Source organism: Poeciliopsis prolifica, unplaced genomic scaffold, assembly GCF_027474105.1.
Source record: "Poeciliopsis prolifica strain line A6 unplaced genomic scaffold, Auburn_PproV2 SCAFFOLD003, whole genome shotgun sequence".
NCBI classification, from domain to species: domain Eukaryota; kingdom Metazoa; phylum Chordata; class Actinopteri; order Cyprinodontiformes; family Poeciliidae; genus Poeciliopsis; species Poeciliopsis prolifica.
This window is the reverse complement of record NW_026562378.1, coordinates 14,464,398-14,481,386: the sequence shown is the minus strand read 5'-3', so window position 1 is coordinate 14,481,386 and position 16,989 is coordinate 14,464,398. Positions and strand designations below refer to the sequence as shown.

The 16,989-nt window shown below is 38.1% G+C and overlaps 1 protein-coding gene across 2 annotated transcripts in view; it reads left to right on the top strand.

Moving 5' to 3' along the window:
• Window positions 1-1,944: 1,944 nt before the first annotated feature.
• Window positions 1,945-16,989, top strand: part of LOC129353985 (sodium- and chloride-dependent GABA transporter 2-like) — a 29,233-nt gene continuing 14,188 nt past the window's right edge. The window contains exons 1-12 of one of the 2 annotated variants that reach the window (XM_055023443.1): window positions 1,945-2,691; window positions 2,972-3,156; window positions 4,212-4,346; window positions 7,859-7,999; window positions 8,259-8,346; window positions 10,507-10,639; window positions 12,474-12,608; window positions 12,763-12,866; window positions 13,470-13,594; window positions 13,977-14,089; window positions 14,519-14,656; window positions 14,790-14,892. In XM_055023443.1, coding sequence (XP_054879418.1) covers window positions 2,684-2,691; window positions 2,972-3,156; window positions 4,212-4,346; window positions 7,859-7,999; window positions 8,259-8,346; window positions 10,507-10,639; window positions 12,474-12,608; window positions 12,763-12,866; window positions 13,470-13,594; window positions 13,977-14,089; window positions 14,519-14,656; window positions 14,790-14,892 — 1,408 coding nt within the window. In that variant the 5' untranslated portion in view covers window positions 1,945-2,683. Of the gene's footprint in view, window positions 2,692-2,733; window positions 2,858-2,971; window positions 3,157-4,211; window positions 4,347-7,858; window positions 8,000-8,258; window positions 8,347-10,506; window positions 10,640-12,473; window positions 12,609-12,762; window positions 12,867-13,469; window positions 13,595-13,976; window positions 14,090-14,518; window positions 14,657-14,789; window positions 14,893-16,989 lie in introns of those variants that run through there. The other variant, XM_055023452.1, reaches the window with a different exon arrangement.

The following is a 16,989-nucleotide window of genomic DNA, read 5'->3' as shown; positions in this document are numbered from 1 at the left end:
TCTCTACAAAAAGAATAAATATCATCTGCAGTACAGCATAATAACGTGTAACACTGAGGCAAGTTTTGTAAATGCGAAGAAAAATGTTTCGCAATTGATCTTTTTTATATATTTTCTTGCAAAATATGGTTAAATATTTTTATTCAACCAGCCTATTGTGAAATTATTTTTATTGTTGCTCCAACAACATATTTGTTCTGTTTTTGACTTTTGTTTCCAAACCGTACCAAACAAAGACAACATGAGTAGATTCAAAAAGGGATTTTCAAATGATGATTGTATTTATTAATATTTGAAAAACTATTTAAGCCAACCTGATCTGATGCTACTTGTGGTACTTGTGCGAACAATGCTTTTGAGCTGCTTTATATTTTGTTTCTACAACTACAAGTTTGGAAACTGCAGAAGCAGTTTCCAAACTTGCTACTCTAAAGATGATGAAAAATTAATTGGAAATGCTCCTTTTTTATGTTAACTGGGGCATTGCATACTTCACAGACAAATGCTAACTATTGCGTAAAATTTTACACTTCAACACAGTCTACACTTCAGTAAGCAACCATTTCTCAATAGCTGAGAGCCCCAATGTTCTGTACGAAGCAAATAGCGTAGTTCAAGGTGCTGTTTTTACCAGGCAACTTCAGGTGAGGTTTCAGGTTACCATTTCCACCACTGTCTGTGCCTTCTGATGTCCACAGTCATCGCTCTGGTCTTTTTCACATTGCTGCAGAGGTTGTTGTCATCTTTGAGATGTTCCGCCTTCTGCTTGAGGTCAGACTCTTGTTTGCAATGCATTTGACCACAGCCATGTCATTCGCAAGCTTCCTTAAATATTTTGCTGAGCAGTCAGTCATGCGTGAGACCAGTCGTGTTGCTGAAAAACGAACAAAAAACAAAACAAAACAGAAGTTAAAAGCTTTCCAGGGGCCTAGTCAAAGCCCAGACCTTAATCTGACAGAGGTGCAGTGGCGTAACCTAAAGGAGGCTCACGATTTGTCGAAAATGTGACACAAACAATTATTTGGTCCTGAGAGGCTTCATCTGAACTGGGCTGATTTAAAAACAAAAACAGAACATAAGAGAGCAAATGCTTTTCCGACGCATTTGCACAGAAAGTTTCCCTTTCTGAATTTAAATATTGGAGTGAAACAACGTCCCACTGCTACTTTACAAGGACATGTTGTAAAGTAGCAATTTAACAAGTCTGAGAACCAGAGCCACAAAGAGTGAATAAGAGCACACCATAAAATAGGATATTTACAACACATCAGTGTGTCCAGATCAGTTTCGTGCTGTGAGGCGCAATGCGTGTGAGGCAGACTTACTCATCATCAGATACACCAATGTCGACCAGCTGCGTGCTGTTGTTTACGTGAAGAAATTTCGCGCATGCGTACAACGTTGGAGGGGAAAAAAAAGACTGTTGACGTGTCATCAGCTGCCGCTGATGGTAGAATAATTCTCTTAACTCAATAAAACTTGGAAATGTCGGTATTATTAATAAAATGCCATAAAAAAGCCACATCTTTCTCGCTCTCTATATGTTAGGCAACGCGCAGACTCTTTGCCATAGCAACTGACAACAAAGCCCCTAAAAAAAAAAAAAAAACACTGAAATAATTCCCCACACAAAGAGCAAAACACTCAGTCTGTTGCAGCGGTTTGGTTTTAGGCGTAATGTTTATTTTTGCGATTATTAATAAGTGATGGCTGTGGTGAGAGGAGAAAACTATAAATATATCGCTGCGCTGGACTTTCCTGTACTGCTAGCTCCATGGCTAGCTCGCCGTTTCTGTCTCTTTCTCTACAGTTGTGGAGTCGCGATGTCTGGGATCGTGAGCGCCCCCTGCCCTGAGGAAGGAGAACTGCCTCACTTCGAATCTGTTCTCTGCGATGTTATGATCACTTCTCCGTAAAACACACCGTTGGTGACAAAAAGAGCACTGCACATTATATACATAAGCTAAGTTATGTAGAATCAGTTCACGCAAGAAATGTTTTTTTTAACCATTTTGTTGGTGACCTACAGATAGAAGGAGCATGCTGTCATTTAATGGTAGCCAGTGCAGTTAGCGAGAGGTTGCGCAATCGATGCGCTTCAGAGCTTTTGAATGGGATAAGGCGAATTTTGAAATTAAAATAAATAAAAATTGGTTAAGCTAAATAGAAACAAATAAATACTTTATAGTGCAAACCACTGGGTGAAAATAGCGATATAAATGATTTTTGTTTTTTCAAATCATATTTTTCCATCATGACAGGTGTGGCTCTGCCCGACTTGCTTCCCCGGACCGCACGTCACTGGCCCAGATCTGGTTGCGCCGGTCACGGACCCGCCGCTTCACACTGAGAATTAACGGGTCACTGAAATCTCTCCCGCGTGGAGTGCGTGAGCAGACACGACTCCGCTGCCTGGTTTAAATCAGCAGCTGCGCTAATCTGGCCCACTCATGGTCCTGCCACAGTGGAAAAGTACAGCGCGGAAGTGGCATGATTTCCAACCCTTTCAGGGACACAACTGGTTTGGTGTGCGTGTGACACCGCACCAGTTCAAGTGGAATTTCACCACAGAGGATCCCGCGGAAACCACAACTCCTGTTCCCAGTGGCTCAAGCTGAGGGGAATACTGATCGGATTCCTGTGTTCCTGGAAGGGGCTTTGTGTGGGGTGGGGGTTCAAAGAGATGGAGGGGTAAGTGTTCACCGTCTATTTTACCCCCACTGTCTTAACTCCCCCCTCCCAACCAAAATGTCACGCTTTAAAACAAATCTTTCAAGTGAAACTCCTGGTAATCCTGCAAGCTTTAGTCCAGAAATTAAACTTGTTGAAGCTGCTGGGCCAAAAAATGATCAGCTGAGTAAGTAAAGCAGTTCATCCAGGGTCTGAACTGCATGCGCGCAATATAAACGAGTCAGAGAGCCGCAGGGGATTCTCAATGACAGCTTCTCTTTCGATTCTTCTACATGTCAAGAGAGTTTGTGAAAGCGAGTAGCATGGACGGGTCCAATCAGGGGAGCGTGTCCGGAAAGAAGACGCCGCTGCTGGACCGCGGCCAGTGGGCGAACAAGCTGGAGTTCCTACTGGCCGTAGCGGGAACGCTGGTTGGACTGGGAAACCTGTGGAGGTTCCCCTACTTATGCTACAAAAACGGAGGAGGTAGGTCCCGAAAAAAAAAAAAAAAAAAAAAAAGACAAAAAAATGTAGAAATGCGCCTTAAGGGAAGAAGATCTTCTTCCAGATCTGGAGAAGAGGAGAGGCTCCAAAATGTTTTCCAAGGGGTGACCAGATGGGGATCAGCTGCAACTTTGAGCTGGCATGAATAATAATAATAAAAAAAATAAAAAATAAAAAATAAAAAAAATAGCCTATATATATATATATATATATATATATATATATATATATATATATATATATATATATATATATATATATATATATATATATATATATATATATATATATATAGCCTGATAGTTACTGATATTTTAGGAACACAAATACATACATACAAACCACAATAAAATTTAAAGAAAATCTCTACAATGAAAACAGAAATGATGAAAATAGGGCAGAAAAAATATTCTTTATATATATAAATCATCTTTGAGGACAAAATGTTTAGCTGCTGCCAGATATGCCGTTCACTGACAAGTGCCTCAAGGACGGTATATTTAGTGTTAAGTGGTTCATATGTCATGTTATGGCTGATATGTGTAGAAAGGTTTTAGGTGACTCCGCAAATGATTTCAGCCAAACTGAGCTGAAACCATTTTGAAGCAAGCATTTGAAAGCAGAGCTGAATTAAACATTTCTAATAATATCTTGAAGAACTTTGATTAAAACTACAAACTCAAACGTAAAAAAGGGAAACAGTAATTTTCTTTTACTGATGTTGCTGCTTGTCGGAAAAAAAATAAACAAAAATCCTGAAAATCTGAGCTTTGAGACGTGTGGATATTTGAAATATGGTTTATGTTTTGATGTCAGTCAGCAACATCTGATCATAATGTAAAGTGAAGAACAATAAAAAACACAATAATGAATAAAATGATAATGACAAATATATTGCATAGATTTATAAAGATATATTCCCTACTCATTGGAAAGTTAACAATGTAAAAAAAAAAAAAAGAAGAACCTGTCACAGATGTGTGTAAAGTGTCTTTAGAAGATGTTTTTATATATTATTTGGCTCAATTTCTTCTCAGGTGCATTTCTGATTCCCTACATCCTGTTCCTGCTTGCCTGTGGCATCCCGATGTTCCTCCTGGAGACAGCCATGGGGCAATACACATCCCAGGGTTGCATCACCTGCTGGAGGCACTTCTGTCCCCTGTTTGAAGGTTTGTGTTTCACAGGAGCTCAATGCAAGGCCACTTCCACCCAGTGCAGTCAATGCCAACCACACTTCCTTGCAAAATTAATACTGTAAATAAAACAAAAACCAGTAATTCAACAAACTTAAAAACTCTTTTGTTTTGCAATTTCTTTGGGTCCTCAGTTCACACATGAAAAGAAAAGACTTAATTAAAACTGTTAAATCTACTGCAAAAACCTTTAGATCACTGCCACTCTCACAGTTACTTCCCACTGATTGATTATTTATTTACAGTGCTTTGCTAAAGTTTTTGCAACACAGGCTTTTTTTTTTTTCCATTTGGTCACGTTGCACCTAAAAACGTTGTTTTTCATTAGAATTGTATGTGACCGACCAACACAAAGTAATTTATAATTGTGGCGTGGACGGAAAATGATTAAAGGCATCAACATTTTTTAAGTCTGAAAATAGTTCTGAGCAAATGAATTTAGCCATTCTGAGAAAATAAGACAACACAGCTGTTCATGAGTAAGCATCTGTTTATTAACACATCAAGAGACTGAAATATGTGCCTATTTTTCATCACAAAAAAGCCCAAGTTCAGTAAGACTGAATGGAGAGAGTCAGTGTAAACGTCAGTTTCCTGCTGTAGCGTCTTTATTAGATATAGGTCTGGACTTTGACTTGGCCATTTTGACACTTACCTTACTTTCTGGACCACTGTTTTTTTCACACACTTTGAATCGTTCGATGTGACAAATGCACAGCTTTTTACCAAACGGTCACCAAAGGCTGAACTTCTGCATGAAGAAGAGTACAAACTTGAGAGCAAATCCTGCACGCCATCAGATATTCAAAGCTTAAAATATCGTCTCCTAACCCCGGCTTCAAAACTATCCATAGCTTTCAAAAGAAGAGAGCTGACTGCAGTGCTCATTTACTTCCTTACTTAATTTATTGTATAACAAACCTTAGAATAACTTTCACTCAGATGAACTCCATCAAGCAATGTTGTGAGTTTTGAAAGGGGCTGGTTTTACATTACATTTAGGGGCTATAGAGTAAAGGGGATGATGGTTTTCAGGGTTTTTTCTGTAAAGTAAAAAAAAGAAAAGCATTTCTAGGAAGTTTTATGTAGACGTCAAGGTATTGGTAACTTTCTGGAAGAAGTTTCATCTGTAAAGTAGACATGTGGTGATTTTTATCTATTATACTTTATCTATTTGTTGATACTTAAAACTGATGGTGAAACAGGCAATCCCACAAAGATAAAGTGTCAGAAACGTCAAGTGAGTGGCGACGAGGAGGCGGTGAGGCAGAGGCAAGAGACCCAGGATATGATGGGGAAAAAATAAAATAAAGCCTGCAAACACCGAACACAACAAGAACAAAAACACTAGAAAAACTAGAAACACTAGAAAAACTCAAAACTGGAAACACTGGAAAGTAGAGAACCACGCACATGAACACTGACGAAGACAGACTGACGCACAAACGACGACAAGGACCCGACGAGGAACACAGCACACAGGAGGGCTTAAATGCACAGAGAGTAATCAAGGAAACAAGAAACACCTGGGGACAATCAAGGGGGAAGACAGGACAACGAGGAGGACTCAGGACACAGAAAACCCAACATAGAACACAGCCAGAAACAACACATGACATAAAGTTTAGAAAACCAAAATGGAGAATTACGTACTGTACAGTAGAGACAAAATTCCATGTAACAATCTTTGTAATCAAAAAACTGGAAAAATAAAATTTTTCTGTTTGGAGAGGAATTTGTAATTACAATACAATAATATTAAAATAAATGCAATACAATGTATCTATTTTTTTTTTTTTTGCATGAGACTGGATTATCGTAACAGGGCCAATGAAGAGGGAATTTATGTGTCTAGACATAAAGCCATCAACTTAAATAATATCTACAAATGTCTGCAGTCATCTAAATCTACAAGCAGCTAAAAATTAGGCGTGCCCTTAATCTGAAAAGACCAATGGAAGTTTCCTGTCGCTGGCATCAAAATAGGAGTTTGAGTCCAAATAACCCAAAATACAGAGTCTCACATGAGAACAAAGAGGAATCTGTTGTTCATTCCCAAACGAACAAGCAAAAGAAGTTTCCCACAAAGCACAATTGTCCGTTGTTAAGCTATGATTAATAATTAGCACGTGTGAACTCTGGGAAACCTGATGAAACTTTGCACACAACAAACTGTCTGTTGTTGCTCAGCTGCTCCATGTGAGGGATTATTAGACACGCAGAAGAATGTGTACACTGAATTATAGCATCTTTCACACCTATTTTATCAAGATCTGAAGGTGAGAAAAGGCATTAAAGCTGCAATAAACTCTGAAGGTTCTGACACGTTGTGGTGTCTGGGCCTCAGGGAAACTGGCGTCGAATTCTTAACTTTGTGTTTCAAGCATGCAATCTGTCACGCACACTGCATGGTTGATGGGATTAGCAAAAAAGTTTTTTTTTTTTAAATCTTGTTCAGGTGCCGTGGTTTTACATGCAGCAGTTATCCAATCTATGTGGTAAAGTGTGATGTCTAAATAGGACGCCACAGGGTCTGATTATATTTAGAAGAGACAGCTGAAAATACCAGGCCCCTACAGAAAGGGCAAAAAAAGTCACAAATAAAAAAAATAAAAAAAATAGAGAGTTTAATAACAATGTTTTAAATATTTTATGTTTTTAATATTAGAAATGTTTTACTAGGATTATAGAGAATGGATCAACACAAAGCATGTACTTGTTTGGAGGAGGACAATTATTTATGCATATTTAACGTAACAAATAAATGTGTATTCAGCCTCCTTTATTTGGAAACCCCTAAATGAAATCTATCCAACTGCTTTAGAGTCTGCCTGGAGGTTTCTTAGAAAGCATTTGTAAACAACAACTTACTGTTCTCCTTCCATAGAGTAAACACGTGTCCTGGCTGAGCTTTTGCTGTGACTGACTGTATGTGGCTCAGAGTTGGTCTGCTCAGCTTAATTAACTGAGTTTGACAAATTACAACAGATAGGTCAATTACTAGGATGTGGTTAAGTTTGAAACAGGGGTATGTTCTAAAACAACAATGACAAAATTGAAATTATGCTCTACGTTTATCACATAGAATTCCAGTAAAATTGATGGGATGTAACATTTGCTATGTTACGTTCAGGCTATAAATGCTTTCACAAGATGCTGCAAGTAGCAATCAGAGATCAGACTGGAAGTGCATTTGTTATTTTTATTTTTTTTTAAATGTTAATGAATTTGTTTGGTCCAAGATTTATTGTAGATAAATACATCAGATTTCCTTTTAAAATAAGTGATCTGATTGTTATATGAGTAACTCTATACCCTTGCTATGAGAGTAGCATTCATTGATTTACTTTGCTAAGGAACTGAAGGACATCTGAACATTTAGCAATGTTTGTTTCACAAAACACACTGAAGCAAGCTGAGTTATTTCTGCAAAATGCTGCAAATGTTGCAGAGTCATTTTCCTAAAGTTACCTATTCTGTGCCTTCAGGTATCGGGTACGCCACGCAGATCGTGATTGCATACGCTGCTGTGTCATACATTGTCATCCAGGCCTGGGCTTTCTTCTACCTTTTCTCATCCTTCAGCGCTGAGATTCCATGGGCCAGCTGCAGAAACTCCTGGAACACAGGTAGAGCAAAAAAAGAGAACATAAACATACAAATGTTTTGTTAATGTTGATCTGAATTATAATGTTAACAATACCACTCTTGATCGTGAACATATCTTCCAAACAAAAACTTCAGTTTCTCACTTGAAATTTAGTGCTGACCAGAAGCACTAAATTATCAAATTTGAATTAAATTTGACAAGTTAAAATAAATTAATATATATTTCTCACATACACAGTGCATTGCACGCTTATTTGATTGATTTTTTTCTTTAATCAGAGTCTTGTGTTGAATTTGATAAGAAAAACTTGTCATCCAACTGGACAGCAGCTACAAATGCAACAACACCTGCAACCGAGTTCTGGGAGTAAGTGTAATTCATGCTTTACTGATCAGTCCGCCATGTTTTAGATATATTGTATTGCCTATACGTAACTAAACCTGAGAGACGCCACTACTTAAATTAAAACAAAGCGACGCCTTTTTCCACACATTTCTTCCAGCTGAGTTTCCCCTCAGAGCATCTCTCTCCCTCCTAAGAACAATTGTTGACAGCATAATGAGAAGCAATATGGAGGCACAAGGTCAGAAAGAGTAGAAGCTTCTTGAAGAGACAGATGCCCAATTTCAAGGTGTAAATTTAGAGTCAAATTACTTTTAAATGATGTTTGATATAGACACAAATTTTATAACAACTCAAGGTCACATAGTTGCTTTATTTTGCTTTAAAATGACATAATCTGCCTGTAACATGCATACATTTATGGATCCTTTATGGATTTTAATGACCAAATTGGGTCTCAATAGTGATGGTCAGACATCCGGGTCGGTCCTTCTCCAAAACTGCAACTCTTACAGGATGTTTTCAGTCTGCAGTGGTCAGTATCTAGGGAAAGAGGTCCAGAGTCATTAGAGGTCAAGATTCATTGATGAACATGAAACAAGTTGGAGACCTGTCAGGAAGACCAAGCTGACCCCGGATCAGTGAAAAAAGTTGACTAATCTAAGGAAACAGAATTTCTTTTATGTCACGTGATTCCAGGTGTGTGTGTGTTGTTCACTAAAGCCACACAGGAGTCCAGGATGCACTATTAGAAGATGAAAAGCACTAGGGGGCTTTACATGATGTTCTGCTATAAAACCTTGGATCTTGCCATCCATACAGTTACTACTTTTACATATATCTCTAGCCTATATCTATTGGCAGACCTTATTTCCATCTTTTCATGGAAATAGCATTTTTGCATGTTTGTATGCTGCTTGGGAATTGTTTGAGGAGCGCAACAAGTTTGAGGTGTTGCCTTGACTTCACATATTTCACAGATGTCAATTTAATTGAGCATTTTGGGAAGTTGAGAGGAGACAAGTCTGAGCAATGAGGGCCACAACTGGCAGCTTACAGACCTTAAGAGGATCTGATGCTGACATCAGGACAATCCGTATCTCAGCTGATCCAACCTGTTAGCAGTGAAACTGGGGTGTGCACCTCATTATTTGATAGGTGGTCATAATGTTGTGCCCACAGTGCACTATCTATATCTAGAGTTGAGTTCTTCTTCTGTAATTTGTTGCTACCTTTCCATCTTTGGACACTTTAAGCACACATTTAGTGTGAAACATTCTCACTGTAATAAGCACTTAGCAAAGTAGCTGCCAAATATCAAAGTTAATTAACAAATCATAAACATCACATGTACTTTGGAAGCAAAGGCTCAAAGAAGTTTTAACCTGCTACTTTTCTAAGTTCCTCTAACAGCATCCTGTGCTGCAGTGCTAATTGACGTAGTCTGTCAAATTCCTGTTCCTTCCGCTTCATTAAACCAGTATTTATTTATTTAAATAAAGTTTCAATGCAGACTTTATTTTAAACTTTCTAAGTAAAACTGGTGCTGTTGATTTTGTTTTTCAATAAACCACTGGCAGCTTTTCTCTAGTGAATTCTTTTAAAATTGTGTTTTGTGTTGCCAATAGTCTGAGTGAAAGGATTTCAGCTGTTGCCTCTTCATGCTACATCCCTCCAGACCTGTTCTTCAAACCAAATTAGGCTCTTAAATAAATTGCTGCTTGCATCAGTTGCTTTTGCAAAGCAGCATCAATTACCATGATATCTAGGAAACAGGTTCTAGGTTTTTCTACTAGTCTAAACTTGCTTTAAAAATAACAGCACACACAATTTGTGTTGTCATCATACGAACATTTGAAGGAAAGGTTTAACTCCACCAATGAACATGTTTCCAGTTGACATTAATACTTACCCCTCTTTTTAATGAAGTGTGTGCATTTAAGTTTGGAAAACTTGATAAAATAAACTGTGTTTCTAGTTCAGTTTTTAGTGTTTTATTTTAAAGTGAAAAATAAACTGTATTTGCTTGTTTTTTAACAATTTTTTTTCTCAAATTCTTTTGGGTTTTATTGAATGCACCACATTTAGATTATTTTGAAATATTGCAATGTCTGTACTTACATTTTGGGGATATTTCATATTAAGTCTCTTTTGGCAACATCATGCATATATTTATCTTTTTAGGAGAAGAGTTCTGGGCATTTCTCAGGGGATTGAGGAAATTGGTAGCTTAAGATGGGAGCTGGTCTTGTGCCTGTTACTCGCTTGGATTATTTGCTACTTTTGTGTTTGGAAAGGAGTGCGATCCACTGGAAAGGTAAGGCTACCGCTTCAGGAAACGCTGTGACGCTTTGCCATTTAGAATGGGCTACTGATGGCATTTTAAATTATTTTAGCATTGTTTTGATGCAAAATACACCTAATTCAGCTGGACCACATGTAAGGATCTCTCTAAAAATATTATTGGTTTAAATTTAAGGGCAGCAACTCACAGAATAATCCCAGAAAATATGCAGTGTTTCTTCGGCAGATATGAGTTTTTTTCAGATTTTTTTATATGGTCATAAGAGCTGGGCTGACTCATAAGGAGCAACTTTTGGGTGTGGTAATTTACTGTTGGGAACTGTTGTCATAACCTCAACATGCAGTCAAAACATGTTTTAGAGCAAGTGAAACACGTCAGAGGGATTAAAGGATTTGAGATCTGTCAGACTTTACATGCACTAAGTTAAAAGAGAAAGCAATAAATTTGGAGCATTCGTCTGACGAACCAAAACACTGGAGCATTTATGATGTGAATGTGTAAATGTTATTTTCTTCTCTTGAGAATTTTTGGTGAAATTTCAGTTTAACTACTTCTTTATCTGCTTCTTTTCTCAAGTATTGTAGCAAGCTTTGGGAGAAACAGATCTAGAACATCTAATCTTGATCCAGCAAAGAAGAAAACCTTTTCCTCACTAAGCAAAGTGAATAAACAAGCTGTGAATGCAGCTTCATTAAATCTGTTAAAACGCCAAAAGGCAGAGCTTTAAGCTTTGAAGTTGCAGGGGATCAAAGTTTGCACAGATAAAAAAAAAAAAAAAGAATACAAGACTGCACAGCAAATAGTGAATTTAAATCACTCACATTTAAACCATGTAATTGGCTATAAACCATCATTCCACGAATGCTTACCCTGTGAAATCAGAAAGGGGACAGACTTCCTCTTGTTTATCTTATTTCTGTACTTTCTTTTGCTGAATGTTCTATTTTTGTTCTTACTTTTTTTTTTCTCTCCACATCTTTTGTTCCGTGTCCTGTTCTTTCATTCTGCACAATCATGTTGGAGTTCCGTTTTTTTTTTTTAAAACAAGCTTGCAAAGAGCTGATTGGCTGCGAAACACGCCGTGTTTAGTGACCACAGGCCAGAGGTCTGAGATATTTAGGCTTCTGGGTCATTTTTATGGAGAGAAAAGTAAAGATCTCACATAGACCTTACAAAACAGGTGCCAGATTTACATTTTTGTGACAAAAAATGGAAGGTGCCTGAACCTTTCTGAAAAGTGTTGAAAATGTGGGAACAGTTTCGGAGGGACACTGCTGTGTAGCTCTGCTTGGGCATAGGCCACCAATTACTGCCCACATCTTCTCCTACATATTTGAAATTTAGTGCAAACTCCACACTTACTGTAGATATTATATCCAAGTTAGGTGAGTTGCACTTGTACATATTTTCCAACAAATACAAATCAGCTTATGTTCTTTTCATGTTCTTGTCTTTTCTGTTTCGAGAAATGGTGAAAAGAAATTGATCTCCACATGTTGAATCACATTTTATGTATTCTTCAAATGATCAAAAAGACAGACGTCTGTAATTAATAGTTCAATGATCAACTTATTGTCTATGTTTTTAAAAGTTATATTAGAAAAATGCAAAAATGTCAGTGCTGTTACATTAATTTTAAGGGAATTTCACACACGCTGATAGGTGTGGTGATTTTCCATAAATATTTATTGCTTTATAGTTTCATAAATTTGGTGCAAAATACTTGCACAATTTCTGTTAACATAAAAACAACACTTGTAATGCTTAATTGTTCTTGAAAAATTTGTTAAATTCTGTGTTTTCCAGTGTTTCACGCACAATCTGATGCGTACGTTTGTGTTGACAGGTAGTTTACTTTACTGCCACGTTTCCCTATGTGATGTTAGTCGTTCTGTTGGCCCGTGGGCTCTCGTTGCCAGGAGCGATAGATGGCTTGGCTTTCTACCTATATCCTGATCCAACAAGGTTGGTGGACCCTCAAGTAAGTAATAAATTCAAAAACAAAGAAAAGCTCCCAGCTTGGTTGCTTCCAGTGGCAGTCTGAGCCAAATAAACACCTTAGATGCAACAGACTTCCTCTTTCACAGAAGTTTCTGAAGTGCTTTTTCACTGATGCTGTGCTGATGTCTGTGTAGGTTTGGATGGATGCAGGCGCACAGGTCCTTTTCTCTTTTGGCATTTGTCAGGGGAGTCTGACAGCTCTGGGAAGCTACAATCAGTATAACAACGATTGTTACAAGTAAGTGCAATACTTTTGCATTTAGTCATTTAATTCCCTAGTTATTGTTCTTCTGTTCTGTTTTACTAATTTGGAAGAAACCTGTCTTTGGCAAATTAGCAAAGTTGTAATGCCTCGTGTCTTTTAAATCAAGTTGGATTCCTGGTATTTACAACATTAAACAAATCTTAATGTACAATTTTATTCAAAATAATAATACTGTGCTATAAGAATGTAGTAGAGAGGAGATTAAGGTAATTTATTTGTCTGCAAAGCTGCTTTTATTTGGCAGAACTTATAGGTTGCTACTCTGCAGTTAATTTTTCAAACTTTCTAAATATTTTTGCAAAATTTCCAGATTACTACTCTGTCCGTAACTTTAGCAACGGCTGCAAAGGAAGTGAACAAAGCTGTTTTGGGAAAGCAACTTGAATGTTCTTTATTTTCATTAATAAACTGTATAATTTTAAACATGAAATTGTTAGAGCTGAAAACACATTTTAAACGTTACAATAAACTTTAAAACATCAGATGTAAAACATATTTTCTGTGGATTTTATAAATGTTTTTCTTCTATTTAGTTTTATTTTCAAACATGAGAAATATTTTGGTCTGCATTCCCAGGGACACGTTTGTGCTGTGTCTGGTGAACGGCGGCTCTAGTTTTGTGGCAGGGTTCGCCATCTTTTCTGTTTTGGGATTTATGTCATATGAACAAGGACTACCAATATCCCAGGTGGCTGCTTCTGGTAAGATGTCTGCTTTTGTTTGAACATGTAACACACCTGTCATCAGTGCCACTTTGATTTAATATGTAGGACACAATGGTTGTTGCGTTTGTTGATTTCAGGGAACATTATGGTTTGAACATGTTTGGGAAAGTTACATTTTAAATATGCTGAACTCAAACATTTCTAGAATAATATTTCTGAAATTACATATTAAATGGTTTTAGTGTAGGTCCCAATAAATATATTCAGACATTTAGAGAGAGAAACTTAAGCACATACTCAGTAAGCTACTTATTGCCAGTTTTGCAGCTCATTGTTGACTTTATGTTTCCAGTAAGTAGGGTGAAAATGACAGTTATTTTTTTGTTCTGCATTTAATATGCTGCACTAATTCCAACAGGACCCGGCTTGGCATTCATTGCTTATCCTCGTGCTGTAGCCATGATGCCTTTGCCTCAGCTGTGGGCTGTTTGCTTCTTTGTCATGGTCATCTTGTTGGGTGCAGACACACAGGTAAAATGTTAACAATATCCCAATGAATTTATTTATTTAGCAAACCTGGATTGTTTCACTGCTTGCTGGCTCCAATGCTTAGCACTCTGCTCATTTTTTCTTTTAATGTGTGCTGACATAAAGTACAACTGAGTGCATGACATAAGAAAATAAACTGTTAAGGTAAGAATAGTAAACACAGGTCAGATACCTCACTTCATCACACCATTTGTCCTTCAGATGGACAGGAAACCTTCTCAATGTGTCCATCTGTGTTGCACAGCTCATCTCGATGTCTGATGGAAAAGCAATACATGTGATGTCTGAAATCCGCCCCCCGCCCCCCACACCGTTATCCCAACTTTGTCTGAATTAAAAAGTCAAAAAGTCTGATATTAGTTCGATCTGGTGACGTGTGTTAGTTTTTAATTTGTGTATTTGTCTCATAAGTTTGTGAGCCTGGAGTGCCTGATGACCTCAGTGACAGATATGTTCCCCTCTGTGTTTCGAAGAGCTTATCGCAGAGAACTGCTGTTGCTTTGTCTCTGCGCTGTTTGCTTCTTTCTTGGCCTCCTCCTCGTCACAGAGGTGAGAACTCTGAGTTCACACTCAATCCGATAACTAAACTTGCTGTTTGGAAGTGTGAGTTACTGATAATTTGGACATTTGAGTCTTCTGCTTTTGTATTTGACCTAACGGTGAGCCTTTCATCTTCCTGTAGGGGGGCTTATATTTCCTGCAACTCTTTGATCACTATGTTTGCAGTGGCAATAATCTTCTCCTACTTTCAGTGTGTCAATCCATAGCAATCGGATGGATATATGGTAAGTTCCTCAATCTATCTTGAAACATTTGCCTATTTTCAGTGTTTAAAATCCCAACACTCAGAAACTTGATGTTGGCTTTGCGGTTCTCCACTATGAACATGGCACTATTCAGACTATTCACACTGAATTTTATATCAGTACATACCCAGCCAGCACACCTAGGTGGGCCCCATATGGGATATAAGTGGGCAGGCAATATGGGTCCCAAAAGGGTTTGTCCACGGTTTCCATGGTGGCCCCACATGGGTTTGCCCAAGTAGATTTCAATGGGTGCTAACTGGGTTTTCAGTGGGTCCCACATGGTTAACTTACATGAGGCCCATCTGTGGCCCACTAGGGTGCTGTCAAGAATATTTACGTGGGTCCCTATTGGGTCTGAACTGGGCTAGAATATGGGTACCAAGTGGGTTTGTCCACGGTTTCCATGGTGGCCCCACATGGGTTTGCCCAGGTTGATTTTAATGGGTGCTGACTGGGTTTTCAGTGGGTCCCACATGGTTAACTCACATGAGGCCCATCTGTGGCCCACTAGGGTGCTGTCAAGAATATTTACGTGGGTCCCTATTGGGTCTGAACTGGGCTAGAATATGGGTACCAAGTGGGTTTGTCCACGGTTTCCATGGTGGCCCCACATGGGTTTGCCCAAGTAAATTTTTATGGGTGCTAACTGGGTTTTCAGTGGGGCCCATGTGGTTAACTTACATGAGGCTCATCTGTGGCCCACTAGGGTGCTGTCAAGAATATTTACCTGGGTCCCAATTGGGTCTGAACTGGGCTAGAATATGGGTACCAAGTGGGTTTGTCCACGGTTTCCATGGTGGCCCCACATGGTTTGCCCAGGTTGATTTCAATGGGTGCTGACTGGGCTTTCAGTGGGGCCCATGTGGTTAACTCACATGGTGGCCCCACATGGGCCCACCCTAGTGGGCCCATCTGTGGCCCACTAGGGTGCTGTCAGGAATATTTACGTGGGTCCCAATTGGGTCTGAACTGGGCTAGAATATGGGTAACAAGTGGGTTTGTCCACGGTTTCCATGGTGGCCCCACATGGGTTTGCCCAGGTTGATTTCAATGGTGCTGACTGGGCTTTCAGCGGACCCAGATGCCTTAATCCTGTAGGAACAATTCTCATCTAACCTGGATGTGAATTACATTCATAGATATGCAATCTTGATCAACAATCCAAAGTCCAGCTTAAAACGTGTTCAAATAAAAAATTAAAAAAAAGAGATGAAAAATTTATTTTGCTCAAGGCTTTTATTTAGTAATTTAAAATATTGTCAGGAGTTATTTTTTACCTCACTACAGCAATTATTAGAACTTCATTAATACTCAGGGGAATGGTGCCACAAAAAGAAATCTGCAATTATTCACGACATCTTTGAAAATAACAGAAGCTAGTTTACTATAACAAACTTATAAACAGATCTATAAATATATATCTATAGATGCACACAAATAAAGACACCTACATATTTTCCTACAGGTCTATAAATGTATACATCTAAATACTATCTATATAACTTTATACACGTATATTCACATTGATACACACAATGTGAATATACACACCTATATAGATCTTTCACAATACATTTTTGTTAAACATTTTTAAAAATAACCTACATGCCATATGCATGCTTAAATTTGAAATCTCTCATACTTTACTGAAACTGTCCATCTTGAAAGACCTCCCCAACCTGAGTTTGAACTGGCAGTCTCTCTAGTCTATTTCCACTTCCACTCGGGCTCCAGTAAACCACTTCGAGAGTCTTTGCTGTATGCTTGTGTGATTCTGTAGATGGATAATTTCTTTTAAGTCCCCTGAAATAACAAGCAAAGGTAGAAATTGTATTAGTGTTTCATTTTAGCACAATGTAACATTCATGAGATTTGCATCTCCCCCTTCATGGGGCAAAAATGCTTGCAGAGATATGCCATAATCAAAAGGACTCTTGAGTCATCATTATTATGTACAGAAACTATATTCTTACTGTAAATTTAAAATATATCCATCTATATAAATCAACTACTAGGTTCTATCGTGGTTTTGTGGTTATTTTAATATTGTTTGAAATGCAAACAATATTACCT